At 40.8% G+C, this 19,340-nt stretch overlaps 3 protein-coding genes across 5 annotated transcripts; all 3 read left to right on the top strand.

Moving 5' to 3' along the window:
* Positions 1-14: 14 nt before the first annotated feature.
* Positions 15-6,040, top strand: LOC129179089 (zinc finger protein 664-like). 3 transcript variants are annotated; one of them, XR_008569891.1, is made up of 3 exons: positions 15-671; positions 3,205-5,809; positions 5,922-6,040. XR_008569891.1 is itself a non-coding variant. In XM_054771922.1 (2 exons), the coding sequence occupies exons 1-2, from the start codon at positions 476-478 to the stop codon at positions 4,410-4,412; spliced, it is 1,404 nt and encodes a 467-aa protein (XP_054627897.1). In that variant the 5' UTR covers positions 15-475; the 3' UTR covers positions 4,413-6,012. The 3 variants fall into 3 exon arrangements, 1 of the variants encoding a protein (XP_054627897.1); XR_008569892.1 differs by having other exon boundaries at positions 3,205-4,892; positions 4,967-6,012; XM_054771922.1 differs by having other exon boundaries at positions 3,205-6,012.
* A 1,134-nt stretch (positions 6,041-7,174) lies between these two features.
* Positions 7,175-11,911, top strand: LOC129179082 (oocyte zinc finger protein XlCOF6-like). Its single transcript, XM_054771912.1, has 2 exons — positions 7,175-7,787; positions 9,472-11,911. Exons 1-2 carry the CDS (start codon positions 7,664-7,666, stop codon positions 11,439-11,441), a joined length of 2,094 nt encoding a protein of 697 aa, XP_054627887.1. The 5' UTR covers positions 7,175-7,663; the 3' UTR covers positions 11,442-11,911.
* Positions 11,912-12,909: 998 nt separating this feature from the next.
* LOC129179083 (gastrula zinc finger protein XlCGF57.1-like) lies at positions 12,910-18,125 on the top strand. Its single transcript, XM_054771913.1, has 2 exons — positions 12,910-13,506; positions 16,117-18,125. Exons 1-2 carry the CDS (start codon positions 13,383-13,385, stop codon positions 17,928-17,930), a joined length of 1,938 nt encoding a protein of 645 aa, XP_054627888.1. The 5' UTR covers positions 12,910-13,382; the 3' UTR covers positions 17,931-18,125.
* The last annotated feature ends 1,215 nt before the right edge of the window (positions 18,126-19,340 follow it).

The following is a 19,340-nucleotide window of genomic DNA, read 5'->3' as shown; positions in this document are numbered from 1 at the left end:
TGACTGTCTGTGTCTCGTGTGTCGGAAGTAACTGAAAAGGGGAAGCGTTAGGAAGAATGCTGTTTATCTGTCCCTATGATTGAGTTCGTCATGATTTATATATGCTTCTTTTGCCTCTGTACACCTTTCCATCACGTCAAAGAATTGAAAACATCCATGCTTCGCTCAGGCTCAATTCCTCTCAGGCTATCTTAGGCTGCTGTTACCACAAATATTGCGCATGCGTCGGGCACCATTTTGGACTTCGATTTCTGTTAAGATAACAAGGAAAGTTCGCAAAACGGCGAGATTCTTGGCGCTGCATTTTTTTCACGAGTATTCTGAATTACTGTTCACAGAATTTCGTCTCAGTAAACTCTGAAGTTCCTCGCGCTAGCTCAGCTTGCGAGCTGCTGACATAGAGACGCGGTAGTGATCAGCACATCGCTACAAGCAAAGATCGATTGTGAGTGTAAAGTGTTGTGACTGTGTGGAAATGTGTAAAGTACAAATGCTGAGAGCGTTGGTGAATCAGCGACTAACTGCGGCTGTGGAAGAAATATTTGTAGTGTTGGAAAGAACGATAGCAGAGTACGAGGAGGAACTTTCTCGAACAAAAGAGGAGAACGAGCGACAACGTCAGCTACTGGAGGCTGTTTTTAAGAAGCATCAAGTTGTGTTACACAGAGCAGGTCAGTAGTCCTTTCACATGTTTTTATGAGTTTTATTTGTTCATGAACACAACTCATAAAAAAGCTTGTCATCGTGAAGGTCCATTGTTTTCTTGTACACTCGGGGTCGGTGGATCGAGGCACACATATACAGGTACTACTCAGAAAATTAGAATATCCTGAAAAGGTTGTTGTATTTCTGCAGTTCAACTTAAAAGGTGAATTTGACATATTATATAAACAAATAATATGCAAATCAATATATTTCAAGTTTTTATTTCTATGGATTTTGCTGATCAGGTCTAGCAGCTAAAAAAAACTCAAATTCAAAAACTCAGAAAATTAGAATATTCCATAAAGTCAATGTAAAAAAGGGTTTTAAATACAAAAATGTGAGGCCTCCAAAGCTAAACTCTTGCACCTGTATTTAGTACTTGGTTGAGGCCCCTTTTGCCTGAATAACTGCTTTTATCCGGCGTGGCATGGATGCTAACAGTTTGTGGCATATCTCAGGGGTTATGGAAGACCAGCATACTTCAATTGTGGCCTTTAGCTGTTCTTTATTGTTTGGTCTCTTCCCGTACAGTTTTCTCTTGACAATGACCCACAGATTTTCTATGGGGTTCAGGTCAGGTGAGTTTGCAGGCCAATCAAACATGGTACTCCCATGGTTGTTGAACCAGGACTTTGTACTTTTACCAGTGTGAGCAGGTGCCAAGTCCTGCTGGAAGATGAAGTCTGCATCTCTGTAAAGCTGTTCTACTGAAGCAAGCATGAAGTGCTCTAAAATGTCCTGGTAGGCGGCTGCGGTTATATTTGACTTCATGAAGCACAGAGGACCAACACTAGCAGCTGACATGGATCCCCAAGTCATCACAGACTGGGGAAACCTAACACTGGACTTCATGCACCTTCTATGGTGCTCTTCTCCAGTCTTCCTCCAGACTCTGGGACCTTTGTTGCCAAATGAGATGCAAAACTTGCTCTCGTCAGAAAAGAGGACTTTTGACCACTGGGCAACAGACCGGTCCTTCTTTTCTCTTGCCCAGGAAAGGCGCCTCTGGCGTTGATTACAATTGAGGAGAGGTTAGACAACAGGAATTGGACATTTGAAGCCCATGTACAGCATCCGCCTGCGTGTTGTTTCTCTTGAAGCAACAACTCCAGCATCGGTTCACTCCTTATGATGTTCCCCCACACCTTTCCTAACCACCCTCTCCAGCCTGCGGTCATCTCGGTGGCTTCTACATCATTTTCTTCCACACTTCTTCCTTCCACTTGACTGTCCACTCTCAACTCTTTTCTCTCAACTGTCAGATCAGCAGTCTTCCCCCCATGTCTGAACTCTTCTGAGCCAACCTAAGACAGACTTTTTACAGGCTCAGGACCCTTTTGCGGGTGTTTTGGATTACTTGCCTGATTAGGATTTGACTCTTTGAACCTACAGAACTGAAGCTTTTCACAGTATTCTAATTTTCTGAGTTTGTGGGTTTGTGGTTTTAATAAGATGAAAATCTTAATCAGCAAATTTACAACAAGGAACTGCTTGAGAAATGTCAATTTGCATGTAACGGCTCAATAAAATGTGTTGGTTTCATCTTTTATGTTAAATTGCCAAAATTAAACAACTTTTACTTGATATTCTAATTTTTTGGGTAGTACCTGTATTGTGTCGATATCAAAGGTCGTAACAGTGTCGGATTGGTACGAGCTTGTTGAGATCAATATTTTTGGGAGCATTAGGAGAGTCGCTTCATACTTTCTGTTGTCGCCATTGTCTCGTCACGATACTGACACCCAGTGACCAATGTAGAATACTACATGTCAACAACGTGCATTTGAGTGTGTCTTCTGAACGCATTAGTCATTTTTTTGCTTAAAAATGCTTTATTTAGGCAAGAAATACTTAAAATTTGCTTATACTTATAATACTACTTATAATACTTATTTTTTGTACTATTAGGCTGTAGTCAGCCATGAAACAGCGCAGATTTATTCATTTCTTTTGAAAAACCATGATATATGTAGCCGTGAAATTTGAAACACAAAGTGGCAGGGGGACAGCTGTAGCAAGGTTTGAAGTGCTCAATGAAGCGTGTAAACCAGACATGACACACCACCGACAGGGGTTGGCCCTTTTCTATTCTCCTTGTCGTCCTGTGGAAGTTTCCCATGTGATGCGGCTTTAAGTACACGAAGAGATCGGTCGTATTAAAATTCTCAGCTTCTGTGCCACCACGGGAAACTTGCACATGACAAGTTTTGCACTAAGTTGCAGTGTCTTTTTCGGACTGAAAAAAATACTGCCACATAGCCGACATTGCTCCTACTCCTTGTTAAACACATTAGCACACGCTGTTGTTGTGATCATGTGGGCTCCATCCGGAAGCTGCTGGATAGACATGCTGGGGCGGACTATGGAGTCGACTGCTTGTATCAGAGTTACAATATCGACATTGTCGGAACAAGCGCTGGTGCAGGACAGTGCCTAAAGTGACACTGTAGTCAAGTTAGACTTTTCTAAAGCATGTTTTTGTCTTCCTGTGTCCTGCAGACGTCAATGACAAACATCTTCCCCCTGAGGAGAAGGAGTGGAGCTCCAGGATGGAGCAGGAGGAGCCACAGCCACCTCACATTAAAGAGGAAGAGGAGGAGCCACAGCCCCTACACATTAAAAAGGAAGACGAGGATCACAGCTTCACTCAGGAGAGAGAGTATCTTGAAGGATTGGAGGAGTTCCCAGTGATTGGTGTTCCTGTGAAGAGTGAAGATGATGAAGACAAAGGTGAAAGTGAGGAGAAGAGAGAAGTGGAGCCTCATAGCAGCAGCAGCAGCAGCTCAGCTCAACACATGACAACAGAAGCTGATGGAGACCACTGTGGAGGATCACAAGTAGACAACTTCTTAGCTCCACTATCAGATAGTGACGACACGACGTCACACTCTCCTGACACTGATGATGAAGACCCTAAAGCTGATATGACATGTCACACTGACAACACACATTTTAAATGCCCTCAATGTGACAAAACTTTTAAACAACATAGTCGTCTGAAAAGACACATAAGAAATCACAACACACGCTGGAAATGCTCTCAGTGTGACAAAGATTTTAATTACCGTTGTGATCTGAAAATACACATGAGAACTCACACAGGAGAGAAACCATTTTTGTGCTCCCTTTGTGGTAAAAGATTCTCTCGGAAGCTGAATTTGACAGAGCACACTAGAATACACACTGGAGAGAAACCTTTTTCCTGTTCAGTGTGTAGTGCAGGATTTAGGCTAAATCAAGACTTGAAAATACACATGACCATACACACTGGAGAGAACCCCTTTACATGTTTAGTCTGTGGTAAAATATTCTCTCGTAAGCTAAATTTGACAGCACACACTAGAATACACACTGGAGAAAAACCATATTCCTGTTCAGTGTGTGGCATAGGCTTTGTACAAAATCAAAGTTTGAAAATACACATGAGAAGACACACTGGAGAAAAACCATATTCCTGTTCAGTGTGTGGAATGGGTTTTGTACAAACTCAGTGTTTGAAAAGACACATGAGAAGACACACTGGAGAAAAGCCACATTCCTGTTCAGTGTGTGGTAAAGGTTTTGTACGAAAAGATGATATGAAAATACACACCAGAACACACACTGGTGAGAAAGTGTTGAGTTGCAGTGTGTGTGATGAAAGATTCTCTTATAAGTACCAGCTTAACAATCACAAGTGTGCTGGTGAGAACAGCAGCAGTAAATGAAGTTGCACGACTCGAAATAAACTGTCAACATTTTGATAACTTTGACTTTCTAACATCGCCATATATAACACATTTAATGTCATTGTTGTGTGTGCAACACACTCTTGTTTATATAATCTAAAATCCTACGGAACAACAAAAATAGCTCATAAGAGTTCATTTTTTTGGTTGTACAATGCCCTAGCTACTGATATAAGAACTAGAGTGATTTTGATTATTATCAAGAAAGCCACGAAAATGGCTAGATTCCAGCTCTTCAATTAAACTCGTATGAACTGTTTTTGTTGTCGTCATTATATTTGTCCAAACAAATTCACATTTTGTTTTACCAGGCAATCAAATTAACAAAAAACTGAAGAAACAAGGGTGGTCTCATCATTTCTTCCATGACGCTTGGTCAAGAGTGTAAAGACATCGCCTCGCCTGACGGAGGCAGTAACGCTAGAATTCACATTACTGTCTGCGTCTCGTGTGCCGGAAGTAAACAAAGAACGGAGGAATTGTTCGATTACTGTCGTTTAACTGTCCCTCTGATTGAGTCTTGTTTCCTGCAGACGTCAGTGAATAAGGTCTTACCCCTGAGCAGCACGTGTGGGGCTCCAGGGTGGAGCAGGAGAAGCCACAGCCCCCTTACATTAAAGAGGACGAGCCACCACCCCTACACTTGAAAGAGGAACAGGAGAATCACAGCATCAGTAAGAGGGAGAGCATCTTGAAGGACTGGAGGAGTTCCCAGTGATTGGTGTCCATGTAAGAGTATAATGAAGACAAAGGTGAAAGTGAGGAGAAGAGAGAGGTGGAGCCTCCAAGCAGCAGCTCAACTCAACACATGACAACAGAAGCTGATGGAGACCACTGTGGAGGATCACAAGCAGACAACCAACGTCACACTCTCCTGGCATTGATGATGAAGACTCCAATTTTTATATGACATGTCATATGAAAATGGGCAGTCCTTGCCCCCTCCATTGCCATCAGACCTTTTCAGACCAGTGACTGAGGCTCGGTTTGAGACCTTGATTCTTATTTTCTTAAACCTTGTTGGAGATGAAATTCTCTGCAACCTACTAAAGGTCAAAAGGACCACTTTAGAAAATTAAATAAGCCAATTTCACCTCCCCCTTACGTTTGTTAATCTCTCTTTATGAGAAGGAAAGAAGACTCACTCACTGCTATTAGAAAAATAAGTCAGACAGAGTAATTTCACATTCTTCGTATATCCGGGCGAGCTGGATCCTAATGTCCTCCTGTGGCTTCCTGACCAGAAGGAGAGAGAGCCACCCCGATCGCTGGTCCCCTCTGCCTTTTTATAATTGTTTTCTTCAGACCATTGGTGCCAGCGTCTCCCCAGATAACTGTCTCCCGGATTCTTTGATGAAGTTGTGTGACACCAGCAGGTGATAGTCGGAGCTTTCGCTGACTTGCTGACACTTTTCTTGCACAGATAGCACATACTTTCCCAGTCTGTCTCAAGGCCTAAGTTTGACTCTGCTTTTGTTCCCATTTTAGCTGCTGGTCCCGGCTGGCCTTCACTGATTGTACACTATATGTGAGCTTGCACTATTTCTGCTTGACCTTTGATATACTCAAACAGTTATTCATCTACTCAGCTAATTGTTTAATAAAGCATTATTTCTATAAACTACTTGTACTCACTCACTCTCTTATCATTACGTTGTACCTATATTAAGGCACTCAGTTAATAATTCAATCAATGAACAGCAATAAAAACAACTTGTCAAAAATCTACCTGTAATAAATATGTACTTACTCAGATAACAAGTTAATAAAACAACATTATCCTACAACCTTTAAAAGATGTTATAACGGAGCCTCTTACATATTTTTTAAAGCATTGTCTTTCAAACAATGCTGTCTGGAAATCTACTACACTTGCTGAAAGGCCTATATCAAAGTTATGTATCCTGGTCACACTGCTTAAGAAAATTGTTGCTGTCTTGAAAAAATAATGAGGTACATAATATTTTATCAGAAAAAAGACAGTCTAGTTTCTGAAAACTTAACAGTAAAATAACTGCTGCATTTAAAGTAGTTAATGATATCGAGTCTCTTGATTGTTGCTGTATGTTTAACATACCTTAAAGTTGTGTTAATCTGCTTGTGCCATGTAGATGTTGGACAAACGTGTTTGCTTTTAAAATTAAGGGACGATTTAGAGAGCAATTTGGTGGAATGTGACTTGAAAAGATGCCGGCAACGACTGTGACTACGTTTAATTACTGTACTCCTGCATCAGTGTATGATGGCAGTTAAAGTGTCAATGAACAAACAGCGTTTGTCTTTGGGGCATAGAAAACATGCCTTATGTCAGCCATAAAGAGTGGAGTCACAATGCATGCTGTTGTTGGAGATAGTAAAGTACATCAATCATGTTGTTGAATTATTCAAGAAATTATTCAAACATCGATCCATTTTCTATTCCGATGTAGTGAAAGAGGACATGAAGGTAGTTGGTGTGAGAGAAGAGGATGCAGAAGACAGGGTTAGATGGAGGCAATTGATTCGCTGTGGTGACCCCTGACGGGAAAAGCCGAAAGGAAAAGAAGAAGAAGATTCTTTTTCTATTCCGCTTATCCTCTCTAGAATGTGTGTGTAAGAATAGAGAGTCCAGAACATCCTACATTTCCTGAAAGTGACAACCACCATACCAGAAAATATATTGTGTAATTATACTACCTCACCTGAGAGAGGCAGTAATGCTAGGATACACGAGCTGTGTCTAATCTGCCGGAAGTAAATGAAAGGGGAGGCTTTAGCAAGACTGTTGTTTCGTCGCTATGATTGTGTTCGTCGTGTTTTTTTTTTCTCAATTACGTAGACATTTTGATCATGTCAAATAACAATATTCAACAAATCGATTTTTTCGTCCAGGATAGATTCATGTAAGGGTGTGTTAGCCTGCCAGTTGATACCAAAGAGACTCGGAAGTTAGCAACACATATTGCGCATGCGTCGATGTCCATTTTGGGCCACTGTTGCAAGAATGCTTGCAAGGAGTTCATTGAAAAAACCGTAGCAGGAGGACGAGATTCGTGCCGCTTGTGCTAACTTGTCGCTTCATATTTTTCGTGAAGATTGCCAGTTATTGTTAAGACAAGCTCGTCTCAGTGTGCTTTGAAGCTTTTCGGGCTAGCTTAGCTTGCTAGCTGCCAACAAATAAAGGCGGAAGTGATCGACACAGCACTAAGCAGACATCAAGTGTGAGTGTAAAATGTTGTGATTGTGCGAAAATGTGCGAAAGAACAATAGCAGAGTACGAGAAGGAGCTTTCGAGAACAAAAAAAGAGAACGAGAGACAACGTCAACTACTGTACGCTGTTCTCAAGAAGCCTCAAGTTGTGTTACACAGAACAGGTGAGTAGTCTTCTCACGTGTTATAAATGTTCCAATAATTCATTAACACTACTCATAAAAAGACTTACTCCGTGAAAGTCCATTTTCTTTTTGTACACTCGGGGTGGGCGGATTCAGATAGCAATTGTATCGACATCAAGTGTCGGATTATTACTGGCATGATGAAGTTGATATTGTTTTAGTTCTCTTCTGTGTTTATATTCTTAAATACAATATTTCTTTTTGTGCTGTTGATATGGTTACATTGTTGTAATTTGCAACCGAAGTCTTACACCTTGAAGGTACAATGGTGCCTGGCCATGTAGTGCTTTGTGAGGAGGAGTTTAGGATGCATCGGTACTGCAAGTGCCTCCCGTATGACATTTCTGTGTGTTTTATTGTTCGATTAGTAAGAATAACGATGTCACACTTACATTCAAGATATTACACAGGCTGCAGAAAGTCATTATGTAAAAGAAATGTTTTTGCAACAATACATTATTGGCGACATGCTGACAAACACACACTTCCTCACAGCGTGCACTCAGACGGTATGCGTGGCTTGCACACCAGCCATGAGGAAACGCTCACGGTGGCCTCATCTTATGTTTCTGCCCCGTAACTCAGTGGTCCCCAACCTTTTCTGACCCACGGACCGACTTGTGTTCCCACAAATCTCCCGCGGACCGGGGGGAGGGGGGGTCGTACATTATAGCGATCTAATTTATCTTATTTATTATGTATTGTGTAAAACTAAGACATGAATAACATCAAATGAAAAGCACAAAATGAATGCCAACCCACCATCCACCAGTTCAAGTTCCAGCCAAGTTTTTCCAGAGAGATTATTACATCGCAGTTTGACGTGTGTGGTAAAAGGCAGTGCGCTAGCATGAATTAACTTGAGACAAATGTGCACATTAGCACTCAATAAATCATCAAAACTTACCTTTATGCATTCCCACATAGTATCAGCATTTGACACCAAATATGAGGTGAAAAAAAAAATGGTAAAAGTACAGTACTAGTCTATCTGTGCGGCATGAGACAAAGTTAGCACACGCACAATGGACATTCGTCAAGTGAGACGGATGCAACAGAGAGAATTCGGCCACTTTTCAAAATAAAATATTTAAAAAAAAGAAATAATTGAAAATTATTTTTAATTTTTAAATTATTTTTTCTTTTAGTGCGGCCCAGTAGCGGGGGTTGGGGACCACTGCCGTAACTGATCAGGAATTCTGCAAATTCAGCGACTTTTACCTAAGAAAATGTTAACGATTGGAATCACACAGAAATTACATTTGTAATACAGTTAGTTATTATTCCTTAAAAAAAAATAATTCTTTATGACAAGAGAAGTTCTGCCTCACCTGCCTTGCTACGTCAGTGCTGTGCCTGGCTGTTCATGAAGACATTGATTTTTGTTGAGAGTGATGGGAGTAGATGGATCGATAACTATCGCACTTTGTCAGCCTGGCTACATTGTTGAGGAGAAATTAATTTTCAGTTAAACATGAGTAATAGATTACTTGCTGAGGGCCTTTCGGTATTTTAAGACTCTTTCTAGTAGGCTGAATGGTTTTCCTAACAAATAGGTAGAACATTTCCTCTCTAGTTTTTGTGATCTATATTGGAGCTCGTGAATCTGGGAATTGGACCACGGAGATAGTTTCTTTGGATTTATCTTTCCTGTGTCCTGCAGATGTCAGCTTAGAAGATCTTGCCCCTGAGCAGCAGGAGTGGAGCTACATCGCGGAGCAAGGGGAGTCAATGCCCCTCCATGTTAAAGGGGAAGAGGAGGAGCCACAGCCCCCTCACATTAAAGAGGAAGAGCCACAGCGCCCCCACATTAAAAAGGAAGAGGAGGAGCCACAGCCTCCCCACATTAAAGAGGAGGAGGCAGAACCACAGCCCCCCCACATTAAAGAGGAGGAGGAGGAGGAGCCACAGCCCCACCACATTAAAGAGGAGGAGGAGGAGCCACAGCCCCCCTACATTAAAGAGGAAACGGAGGATCACAGAATCAGTCAGGAGGGAGAGCATCTTGAAGGATTGGAGGAGTTCCCAGTGATTGGTGTCCATGTGAAGAGTGAAGATGATGAAGACAAAGGTGAAAGTGAGGAGAAGAGAGAGGTGGAGCCTCCAAGCAGCAGCTCAACTCAACACATGACAACAGAAGCTGATGGAGACCACTGTGGAGGATCACAAGCAGACAACCTCTTAGCTCCACTATCAGATAGTGACGACACAACGTCACACTCTCCTGACACTGATGATGAAGACTCTACAGCTGATATGACATGTCACACTGACAACACACACTTTAAATGCTCTCAGTGTGACAAAACTTTTGTAAAGAGGGGAAATCTGAAAGTACACATGAGAAGTCACACAGGTGAGAAACCTTTCACCTGCTCAGCTTGTGGTAAAAGATTCTCACAACGGTCACATTTGAAAAGACACACAAGAATACACACTGGAGAGAAACCCTTTTCCTGTTCTGTATGTGGTAAAGGATTTAAAGTAAACAAAGAAGTGAAAATCCACATGATAAAACACACTGGAGAGAACCCATTTACCTGTTCGATCTGTGGTAAAGGATTCTCTCTAAAGGCAAATTTGAAAACACATACAAGAATACACACTGGAGAAAAACCTGTTACCTGTTCAGTGTGTGGTAAAGGTTTTGTACAAAATTACAATTTGAAAATACACATGAGAACACACACTGGAGAAAAACCATATTCCTGTTCAGAGTGTGGTATAGGTTTTTCACGAAACGATAATTTGAAAATGCACATGAGAACACACAGTGGAGAAAAACCATATTCCTGCTCAGAGTGTGGTATCAGTTTAGCACGAAAAGATAATTTGAAAATGCACATGAGAACACACACTAGAAAAACACAACGTTCCTGTTCAGTCTGTGGTATGGGTTTTGCAGGAAAATGTGAATTGAAAATGCACATGAAAACACACATTGGAGAAAAACCATATTCCTGTTCAGAGTGTGGTGTCAGTTTTGCACGAAAAGGTACTTTGAAAATGCATATGAGAGCGCACACTGGAGAAAAACCATATTCCTGTTCAGAGTGTGGTGTCGGGTTTGCAGGAAAACGTGAATTGAAAAAGCACATGAGAACACACATTGGAGAAAAACCATATTCCTGTTCAGAGTGTGGTGTCGGTTTTGCACGAAAAGGTACTTTGAAAATGCACGTGATGACACACACTGGAGAAAAACCGTATTCTTGTTCAGTGTGCGGTATAGATTTTTCACGAAAAGGTAATTTGAAAATACACATGAGAACACATACTGGAGAAAAGCCATACTCCTGTTCAGTGTGTGGTGTAGGTTTTGCACGAAAAGCTGAATTGCAAATGCACATGAGAGGACACACTGGAGAAAAACCATATCCCTGTTCAGTGTGTGGTATTGGTTTTGCACGAAAAGGTGAATTGAAAAGACACATGAGAAGACACACAGGAGAAAAACCATATCCCTGTTCAGTGTGTGGTATAGGTTTTGGACGAAATGGTGATTTGAAAATACACATGAGGAGACACACTGGTGAGAAAGTGTTGAGTTGCAGTGTGTGTGATGAAAGATTCTCTTATAAGTACCAGCTTAACAATCACAAGTGTGCTGGTGAGAACAGCAGCAGTAAATGAAGCTGCAAGACTTGAAATAAGCTGTGATGACTTTGATAACCATGACTTTCTAACAACATCATGTATATAACATTTGACATGACAATTTAGTATATTTACTGTATAACACTTTCATACGGGTACATTCAAAGAAATGAACCCCCAACATGCGTTGTTTAAAAACTCACATACTCTTGTGAATAAATCAGAAATCCTAAATTGCTTCATAGAATTTTTTTTTCATCAGGTTGTGTACATGAGACATTGCATTCCAAAAACAAGATTCAAGAGTTTTATTGTCATGTGCACAGTAAAACAGCAGTTATACTATGCAATGAAATTTTTATTCTGTTCATTCTCCCAAGAAAAGAAAGAAAACACAAGAAAAAGAATAAGAACATAAGAAACATAAATACCAATAAATTAAGCAACAACAACAGAAGAGACATTAATACAAATAAATAATACAAATAAATAAATAAATAAAGTGCTATGAGTGTGTGCGTGTGTTGCGTGTGTGAGTGCTTCGTTGAGAAGCCTGATGGCCTGTGGGTAAAAGCTGTTTGCCAGCCTTGTGGTCCTGGACTTCAAACTCCTGTAGCGTCTGCCTGACGGTAGGAGTGTGAATAATGAGTGTTGTGGATGTGTGCTGTCCTTGATGCGGTTGTGTGTTCTTCGTAGGACTCTAGATTTATAAATGCCTTACTCAAAAACATGAATTGAAAATGGGCAGTTTTTGCCCCCTCCATTGCCTTCCTCAACGTCCTTGTTTGTTGACAGAGCCCTTAAATAGTTGGAAACGGACAAATCTGCGGGGCCAGACAACCTCGAGCCTTATTTTCTCAAACTTTTAAAATATGTTACCACTGAGCCTCTGATATACAGTAGATGCATATCGAATTGTCTACCACAGAAATTTACATCCCTACTTATAGATAAAAACCTTTTTTCTGTGATTAATTGCTATTACTTGAGTTAACTATGGACAAAATGCGATTAATCTCGATTCAATATTTTACTCGATTGACAGCCCAAATTATTATATATTATCATAACATTAGTGTTTTTTTTTGTCTCAAAAAATGTTGACAGTAATATTGTGTCGCATCAATTTGTGGGACAAAAAACATTTCAAAATGTACCGGCATTGTTTTGCGACTTGGTTAAATAAAAAAGTTTGTCATCATGGTGGCCTCATCTTATGTTTGACACACCTCGGCAAGGCATCGCGCTTGAGGGATAAATTACACCAGTAACGGAAGGAGGTGAGTTGAATTATTTTAATTATTAAGAAATGATTCAAACACACTCAATTAAAACTATGACGTTTGTGCAAAAATAAGAGTCAAGAACATTCTACATTTCCTGAAAGTAACCACAATACCAGAAGAAGCGTGTAATTATACTTCCTCACCTGAGGGAGGCAGTAATGCTAGAATATAGGAGCTGTGTCGCATGCATGTAAGACAGGAAGTATATGAAAGGGGAGGTTTTAGCAAGACGGTGTTGTTTAGTCGATATGATTGTGCACATCGTGGGTTTTTTGTTAAGTTTTACGTACACATTTTGATCGTGTCAAAGAACAATATTTAAAAAATCTGTTCTTGGTCCAGAATCAATTCCTCTCAGGCTAGGTTAGCCTGCTAGCTGATACCAAAGAGATGCAGAAGTTAGCAACACATTGCGCATGCGTCGATAACCATTTTGGACTACTGTTGCAAGAAAGCTTGCAAGGAATTGATTGGAAAAAGTTAGCAGGATGGCGAGATTCTTGCCGCTTGTGTTCTCTTGTCACTACATATTTTTCGTGAGGATTGTTGGTTACTTTTAAGACAAACTCGTTTCAGTGAACTTTGAAGCTTTTGGGGCTAGCTTAGCAGCTGCCTGCTAGCTGCTCTAACAAATAGACGCGGAGGTAAGCAGAGATCAAGTGTTAGTGTAAAGTCTTGTGATTGTGCGAAAATGTGCGAAAGAACGACATCGGAGTACGAGGGGGAACTTTCTCCAACAAAAGAGGAGAACGAGGGACAACGTCAACTACTGGACGCTGTTTTCAAGAAGCGTCAAATTGTGTTACACAGAGCAGGTTAGTAGTACTCTCACGTGTTTATAAATGTCCCAATAATTCATTAACACTACTCACAAAAATCTTTTCTCCGTGAAGGTCCATTTTCTTTATGTACACTCGGGGTGGGTGGATCGAGCCACACAGCCATCGTATCGACATACTGGCGTGATGAAGTCTATATGAATATTTGTATGGGAGGAGAAACACAGTGGTTTGTACTAAAATACATAAACAGTGAGGTGGTTTCTATAATTAGCAGTTTAAAGACATGTGTGCAGGCATACGCACAGATAATAACCTCACGTGGAATTATCTTTTGCTTTAAATAGCCTCCGTGGCCTCACGTTTCCCTTATCAGATCTATCTTTGCTAAACGTTGCCTAGTTAATATAAGCCCAGTTTGCCCCCATCAGAGAATGTAAAGCAGTATTTTCATGACGCAAAGACAAACGAGAGGCCAACCTTGACGCCTTCCTGCCCCCTCCCGACCTCCCATCTTGAGGTCGTCTTTGATTCAGTTTGTGCAGTGTTCGCACGCGCAGTCAATGAAGTACTGCGTCTTTAGCAGTCTCTGTCTCTCCTTGGACAGTTTTTACGAAGTCCACATCGGAGACGGTCAGGTGTTACCCAACAAACGCGGTTCAATCCTAAAGACGGGTCACATTTGACCTATTGAGCTTTTTGCCTTGTAATCCATGCTGTGTTTTTTTTTAGTCCAATCGGTAATGGTAAAGGATGGAGGAGAAGAATTACTGTAACATAACAATATTCACATTTAGCAAAAATTGTCCCTATGTCAGTTGTCCTCACAAAGTCACAATTTATTTCCGCGTGTTATCAACACCTTAAGTTGTTTTCTGTGGCAATTACCCTTGAGATTATTGAGGAGATTAAAAGTAGCAACAAGTAACACTTGTTTGTTTTTTCCCAAATCACTTTCCCTTTAAACATACATGTAGTGAAGCTATAAAAGCATTGCCTAACATAATACAAAATGTACAAAGGAGGGCGTGCCTTTTTTTTTACTTTAAATTTTCTTTGCAGTAATCCCTCATTTATCGCGGTTGATTGGTTCCATATCCAAGCGTGATAAGTGAATTTCCACAAAGTAGGATTCCTTATTCATAAATGGAATATATGTGTAGTTAGAGCATAGACAACTTGTTTACAACCTTCTAAATACAGTTTTTAACATTATTAGAGCCCTGTAAACATGAACTAACACCCCTATATTCACCTTTACACTCAGTATTAATGTCGATCGATTAATAGCGCCAGTTTGTATTCGTTTATATTCATAAATACAATATGTGTGCTTTTGTGTTGTTGATATGTTGACACTGTAATTTGGAGCCATCATACACACCCTGAAGGTACAATGGTGTCTGGCCATGTACTGTAGTGCTTTGTATGGGCAAAGGAGGATTTTGGTACTGCAAGTGCCTCCCATATGACATGTCTGTGTTTTATTGTTCGATTAGGAAGAATAACGATGTCACACTTACATTCAAGACATTACAGAGGCTGTAGAAAGTCATTATATACTGTATAATAAATGTTTCTGCAATATTATATTATTGCCGACATACTGACACACTTGCTGTGTGCACTCAGACGGTAGGCGGGGCTTGCATACTAAGCCATAAAGCCTCATCATGGTGGCCTCATCTTATGTTTCTGCCCCGTATTTGATAAGGAAATCTGCAAATTCAGCGACTTTTACTTAAGAAAATGTTAACAATTGGAATCATACACCCTCTAACGTGCCCGCGTGTGCAGTCCCACACTGATTGTGTGTTCTCAGCGCACAGTAAATCCTTGCAGCGCAACAAAATAAAATCCGTTAACGGCGGAAACTAATTGATTTCATTAATCATGTAATTAATGTATACGCATCATGGCAAGGCACGGCTCTCTGTTATGACGACAGACGGCGGAACAGTGTAGCTCCCCACTGAGTCACAGAGAGTGTGACGCTCTTTTATAACTTTATTCTGACCTGAACACATCAACAGCAGTGCAGTTCCAACACCAAATATGTATCTCCAACTCCAACAAACACGTCTCTAGTCTATTCGTCATTGCAACGACACTTCCTCATTGTCACTAGACAGACCGCGAAATACATTCACGGACACTCCGAACATCACAACTAGCGCTATGCGATACTGTATATCGATATTATTAATGTATCAATATTTCTTTTCAGCACAATATCAAAAAGAACCGTATCGTTCAAATCCATATAGACTAGATTTGCGTTGTAACTCTTGGCTTGTCTCACTCATCTCTCTGCATTGTGTGTGAGCTTTTGTCCCGCTCCCCTCCGTGCATGAAGTAGGAGGGAGGAGGGGTGGAGCAGAAGGCTGGCGACTCAGTCTTCGACGAAAATGGAGGACGTGCTATCGTCTGCGGCAACGTTCCCTCTAAACCCTATGTTGCCAAAGTGGGGTGCGTGTACCCCGAGAGGTATGCCAATTGTCATTGGGGGTACGTGAATAAAAATGAAAAACAATTAGCGCCCAACACTCACATTTACAAGTGCACATGAATGCCTCATAGCACAGAACGCTTAATTAATAAGCTGGACTTCTCTAAAGCATGTATTTATCTTCCTGTGTCCTGCAGATGTCAGCATAGAAGATCATCGCCCTGAGCAGCAGCAGTGGAGCTCCATCGTGGAGCAAGGGGAGCCACAGGCCCTGCATCTTGAAGAGGAAAAGGATGAGCCACAGCCCCCTAACATGAAAGAGGAGGAGGAGGAGCCACAGCCCCCAGACATTAAAAAGGAAGAGGACTCACAGCCCCTCCATGTTAAAGAGGAAGATGAGGCTCCACAGCCCCCTCATGTTAAAGAGAAAGAGGAGGATCACAGCATCAGTCAGGAGGGAGAGCATCTTGAAGGACAGGAGGAGTTCCCAGTGATTGGTGTCTCTGTGAAGAGTGAAGATGATGAAGACAAAGGTGAAAGTGAGGAGAAGAGAGAGGTGGAGCTTCCAAGCAGCAGCTCAACTCAACACATGACAACAGAAGCTGATGGAGACCACTGTGGAGGATCACAAGCAGACAACCTCTTAGCTCCACTATCAGACAGTGACGACACAACGTCACACTCTCCTGACACTGATGATGAAGACTCTAAAGCTGATATGACATGTCACACTGACAACACACACTTGAAATGCTGTCGGTGTGGCAAAACATTTGTTAAGAGGGGAAATCTGAAAGTACACATGAGAAGTCACACAGGAGAAAAACCTTTTTCCTGTTCTGTTTGTGGTAAAGGATTTAAAGTAAACAAAGAAGTGAAAATCCACATGATAAAACACACTGGAGAGAACCCATTTACCTGTTCGATCTGTGGTAAAGGTTTCTCTGTAAAGGCAAATTTCAAAACACATACAAGAATACACACAGAAGAGAAACCTTTTGTCTGTTCAGTGTGTGGTAAAGGTTTTGTACAAAATTACAATTTGAAAATGCACATGAGAACACACACTGGAGAAAAACCATATTCCTGTTCAGAGTGTGGTATAGGTTTTTCACGAAGCGATAATTTGAAAATGCACATGAGAACACACAGTAAAGAAAAACCATATTCCTGTTTAGAGTGTGGCGTAGGTTTTGCACGAAAAGGTACTTTGAAAATGCACATGATGACACACAATGAAGAAAAAACATATTCCTGTTCAGAGTGTGGTGTAGGTTTTGCACGAAAAGGTATTTTGAAAATGCACATGATGACACACACTGGAGAAAAGCCATATTCCTGTTCAGAGTGTGGTATATGTTTTGCACGGAAAGGTACTTTGAAAATTCACATGAGAACACACATTGGAGAAAAAATATATTCTTGTTCAGTGTGTGGTATTTGTTTTGTCGGAAAGTATGAATTGAAGAAGCACATGAGAACGCACACTGGAGAAAAACCATATTCCTGTCCAGTGTGTGGTGTAGGTTTTTCGCAAAAATGTAATTTGAAAATGCACGTGATGACACATACTGGAGAAAAGCCATATTCCTGTTCAGTGTGTGGTATAGGTTTTTCACGAAAAGGTAATTTGAAAATGCACATAAGAAAACACACTGGAGAAAAGCCATATTCCTGCTCAGTGTGTGGTGTCGTTTTTTCAAGAAAAGGTCATTTGAACATGCACACAAGAACACACACTGGAGAAAAGCCATATTCCTGTTCAGTGTGTGGTGTAGGTTTTGCGCAAAAGGTTGAATTGCAAAGACACATGAGCAGACACACGGGAAAAAAACCATATTCCTGTTCAGTGTGTGGTATGGGTTTTGTACAAAAAGAACATTTGAAAAGACACATGAGAACACACACTGGTGAGAAAGTGTTTAGTTGCTGTGTTTGTGGTGAAAGATTCTCTTATAAGTACCAGCTTAACAATCACAAGTGTGCTGGTGAGAACTGCAGCATTAAATGAAGCCGCAGGACTTGAAATAAACTGTCAAGACTTTGATAACTTTGACTTTCTATCATCACATATAAAGTGTGACATCATATTTGTGTGTGTAATACAATCTTGTTAATATAACATTTTCTTACGGTGCATTCAAAAAAATGAACACCCAACATGCATTGTTAAAAACTCGCATACTCTTGTGAATAAATCAGAAATCCAAAATTGCTTCAATTAACCTTTTTTTCATTGGGTTGTTTACATGTGAGATGGCATTCCAACTCAAAAACTTGAATTGAAAATGGGCAGTCTTTGCCGCCTCCATTGCCTTCCTCAACTTCCTCGTTTGTTATCAGACCAGTGACTGAGGCTGGGGCCTTCAGAGTCCTTACAAGCAGTTGGAAGCAGACAAATTTGAGTCCAGACAACCTTGATCCTTATTTTCCTAAAACTATCAAAAGATGTTATATCTGAGCCTCTGCCATATTTTTTAAGGGCAGTCTTTCATTTTTATCCCTGCTGTCTGAAAATCTACTTTTCTATCTACTACCCTTGCTGAAAGGAGAGCACTCTGCTGAACTCTGCTCATGTACAGTTTGAGATGGGAAATTTTCCACTCTGTTGCGAGAGTTGTTGTCCGACATAGTAATGTACAACAATGTTGAATCATTTAGCAAACTATTCGAAGATACTCAATTCAAACTCTGATGTGTGTCCAGGACATCCACAATACCAGAAGATAAAAGGTCTAGGACAGGGGTCGGGAACCTTTTTGGCTAAGAGAGCCATGAAAGCCACATATTTTAAAATGTATTTCCGTGAGAGCCATATCGTATTTTTTAACACCGAATACAAGCAATATGGCGGCCGTTTGCCTTCACAAGTCATCGCCAATGAGCTATCCAGATATATAATACAGATCAGTGGGAAGCACAAGGTTGTTTACCGTGTGAGTTGAACCAAGCTAACTCAACGAGTAACACCTAATCTCGTGCGGTCACGGTGAAGCGGTGAGTTTAGAAGTTAGGCACCGGGGAATGAGAGGAAATTCAGGAATAGCCACTACACAAGGGTCAAACCACTTCATAAAATGATTCCATAAAACCATTTTAAAATCATTACATATAATTCCATAAATCATTCCATTAAACAAAATAAAAATGAACAGTGCAAATAATTTAAGTTGTCAAATGCACAGTTGAATAGAAGTGTTCTCAGCCTGGATTTGAACGTTGCCAAAGTGGAGGATTGTCAACTCCTGGACGCTGTGTGGACTGTCACGGCGAGGTGACTCGCTGCCGCACGCACACGGCCGGGGTTGAAAGTCTATATAAACGTATAAACTATGCATACAACACACCCGCAAATGTCACAGAAGTATTAACTGCATGAGAAGCAGAAATGGCAGAAATTCAGCAATGTTGCTTGTCGCTT

The sequence above is a fragment of the Dunckerocampus dactyliophorus genome, chromosome 3, assembly GCF_027744805.1.
Source record: "Dunckerocampus dactyliophorus isolate RoL2022-P2 chromosome 3, RoL_Ddac_1.1, whole genome shotgun sequence".
NCBI lineage: Eukaryota > Metazoa > Chordata > Actinopteri > Syngnathiformes > Syngnathidae > Dunckerocampus > Dunckerocampus dactyliophorus.
The sequence above is the reverse complement of the archived record's forward strand: the minus strand, read 5'-3'. Positions and strand labels throughout refer to the sequence as shown.

Bases quoted from the DNA above. Each gene is read 5' to 3' on its own strand.
- LOC129179089 (XM_054771922.1), top strand. From the start codon at position 476: ATGTGTAAAGTACAAATGCTGAGAGCGTTGGTGAATCAGCGACTAACT. The intron at 672-3,204 runs GTCAGTAGTCCT...TGTGTCCTGCAG, and splicing joins AGTTGTGTTACACAGAGCAG to ACGTCAATGACAAACATCTT.
- LOC129179082 (XM_054771912.1), top strand. From the start codon at position 7,664: ATGTGCGAAAGAACAATAGCAGAGTACGAGAAGGAGCTTTCGAGAACA. The intron at 7,788-9,471 runs GTGAGTAGTCTT...TGTGTCCTGCAG, and splicing joins AGTTGTGTTACACAGAACAG to ATGTCAGCTTAGAAGATCTT.
- LOC129179083 (XM_054771913.1), top strand. From the start codon at position 13,383: ATGTGCGAAAGAACGACATCGGAGTACGAGGGGGAACTTTCTCCAACA. The intron at 13,507-16,116 runs GTTAGTAGTACT...TGTGTCCTGCAG, and splicing joins AATTGTGTTACACAGAGCAG to ATGTCAGCATAGAAGATCAT.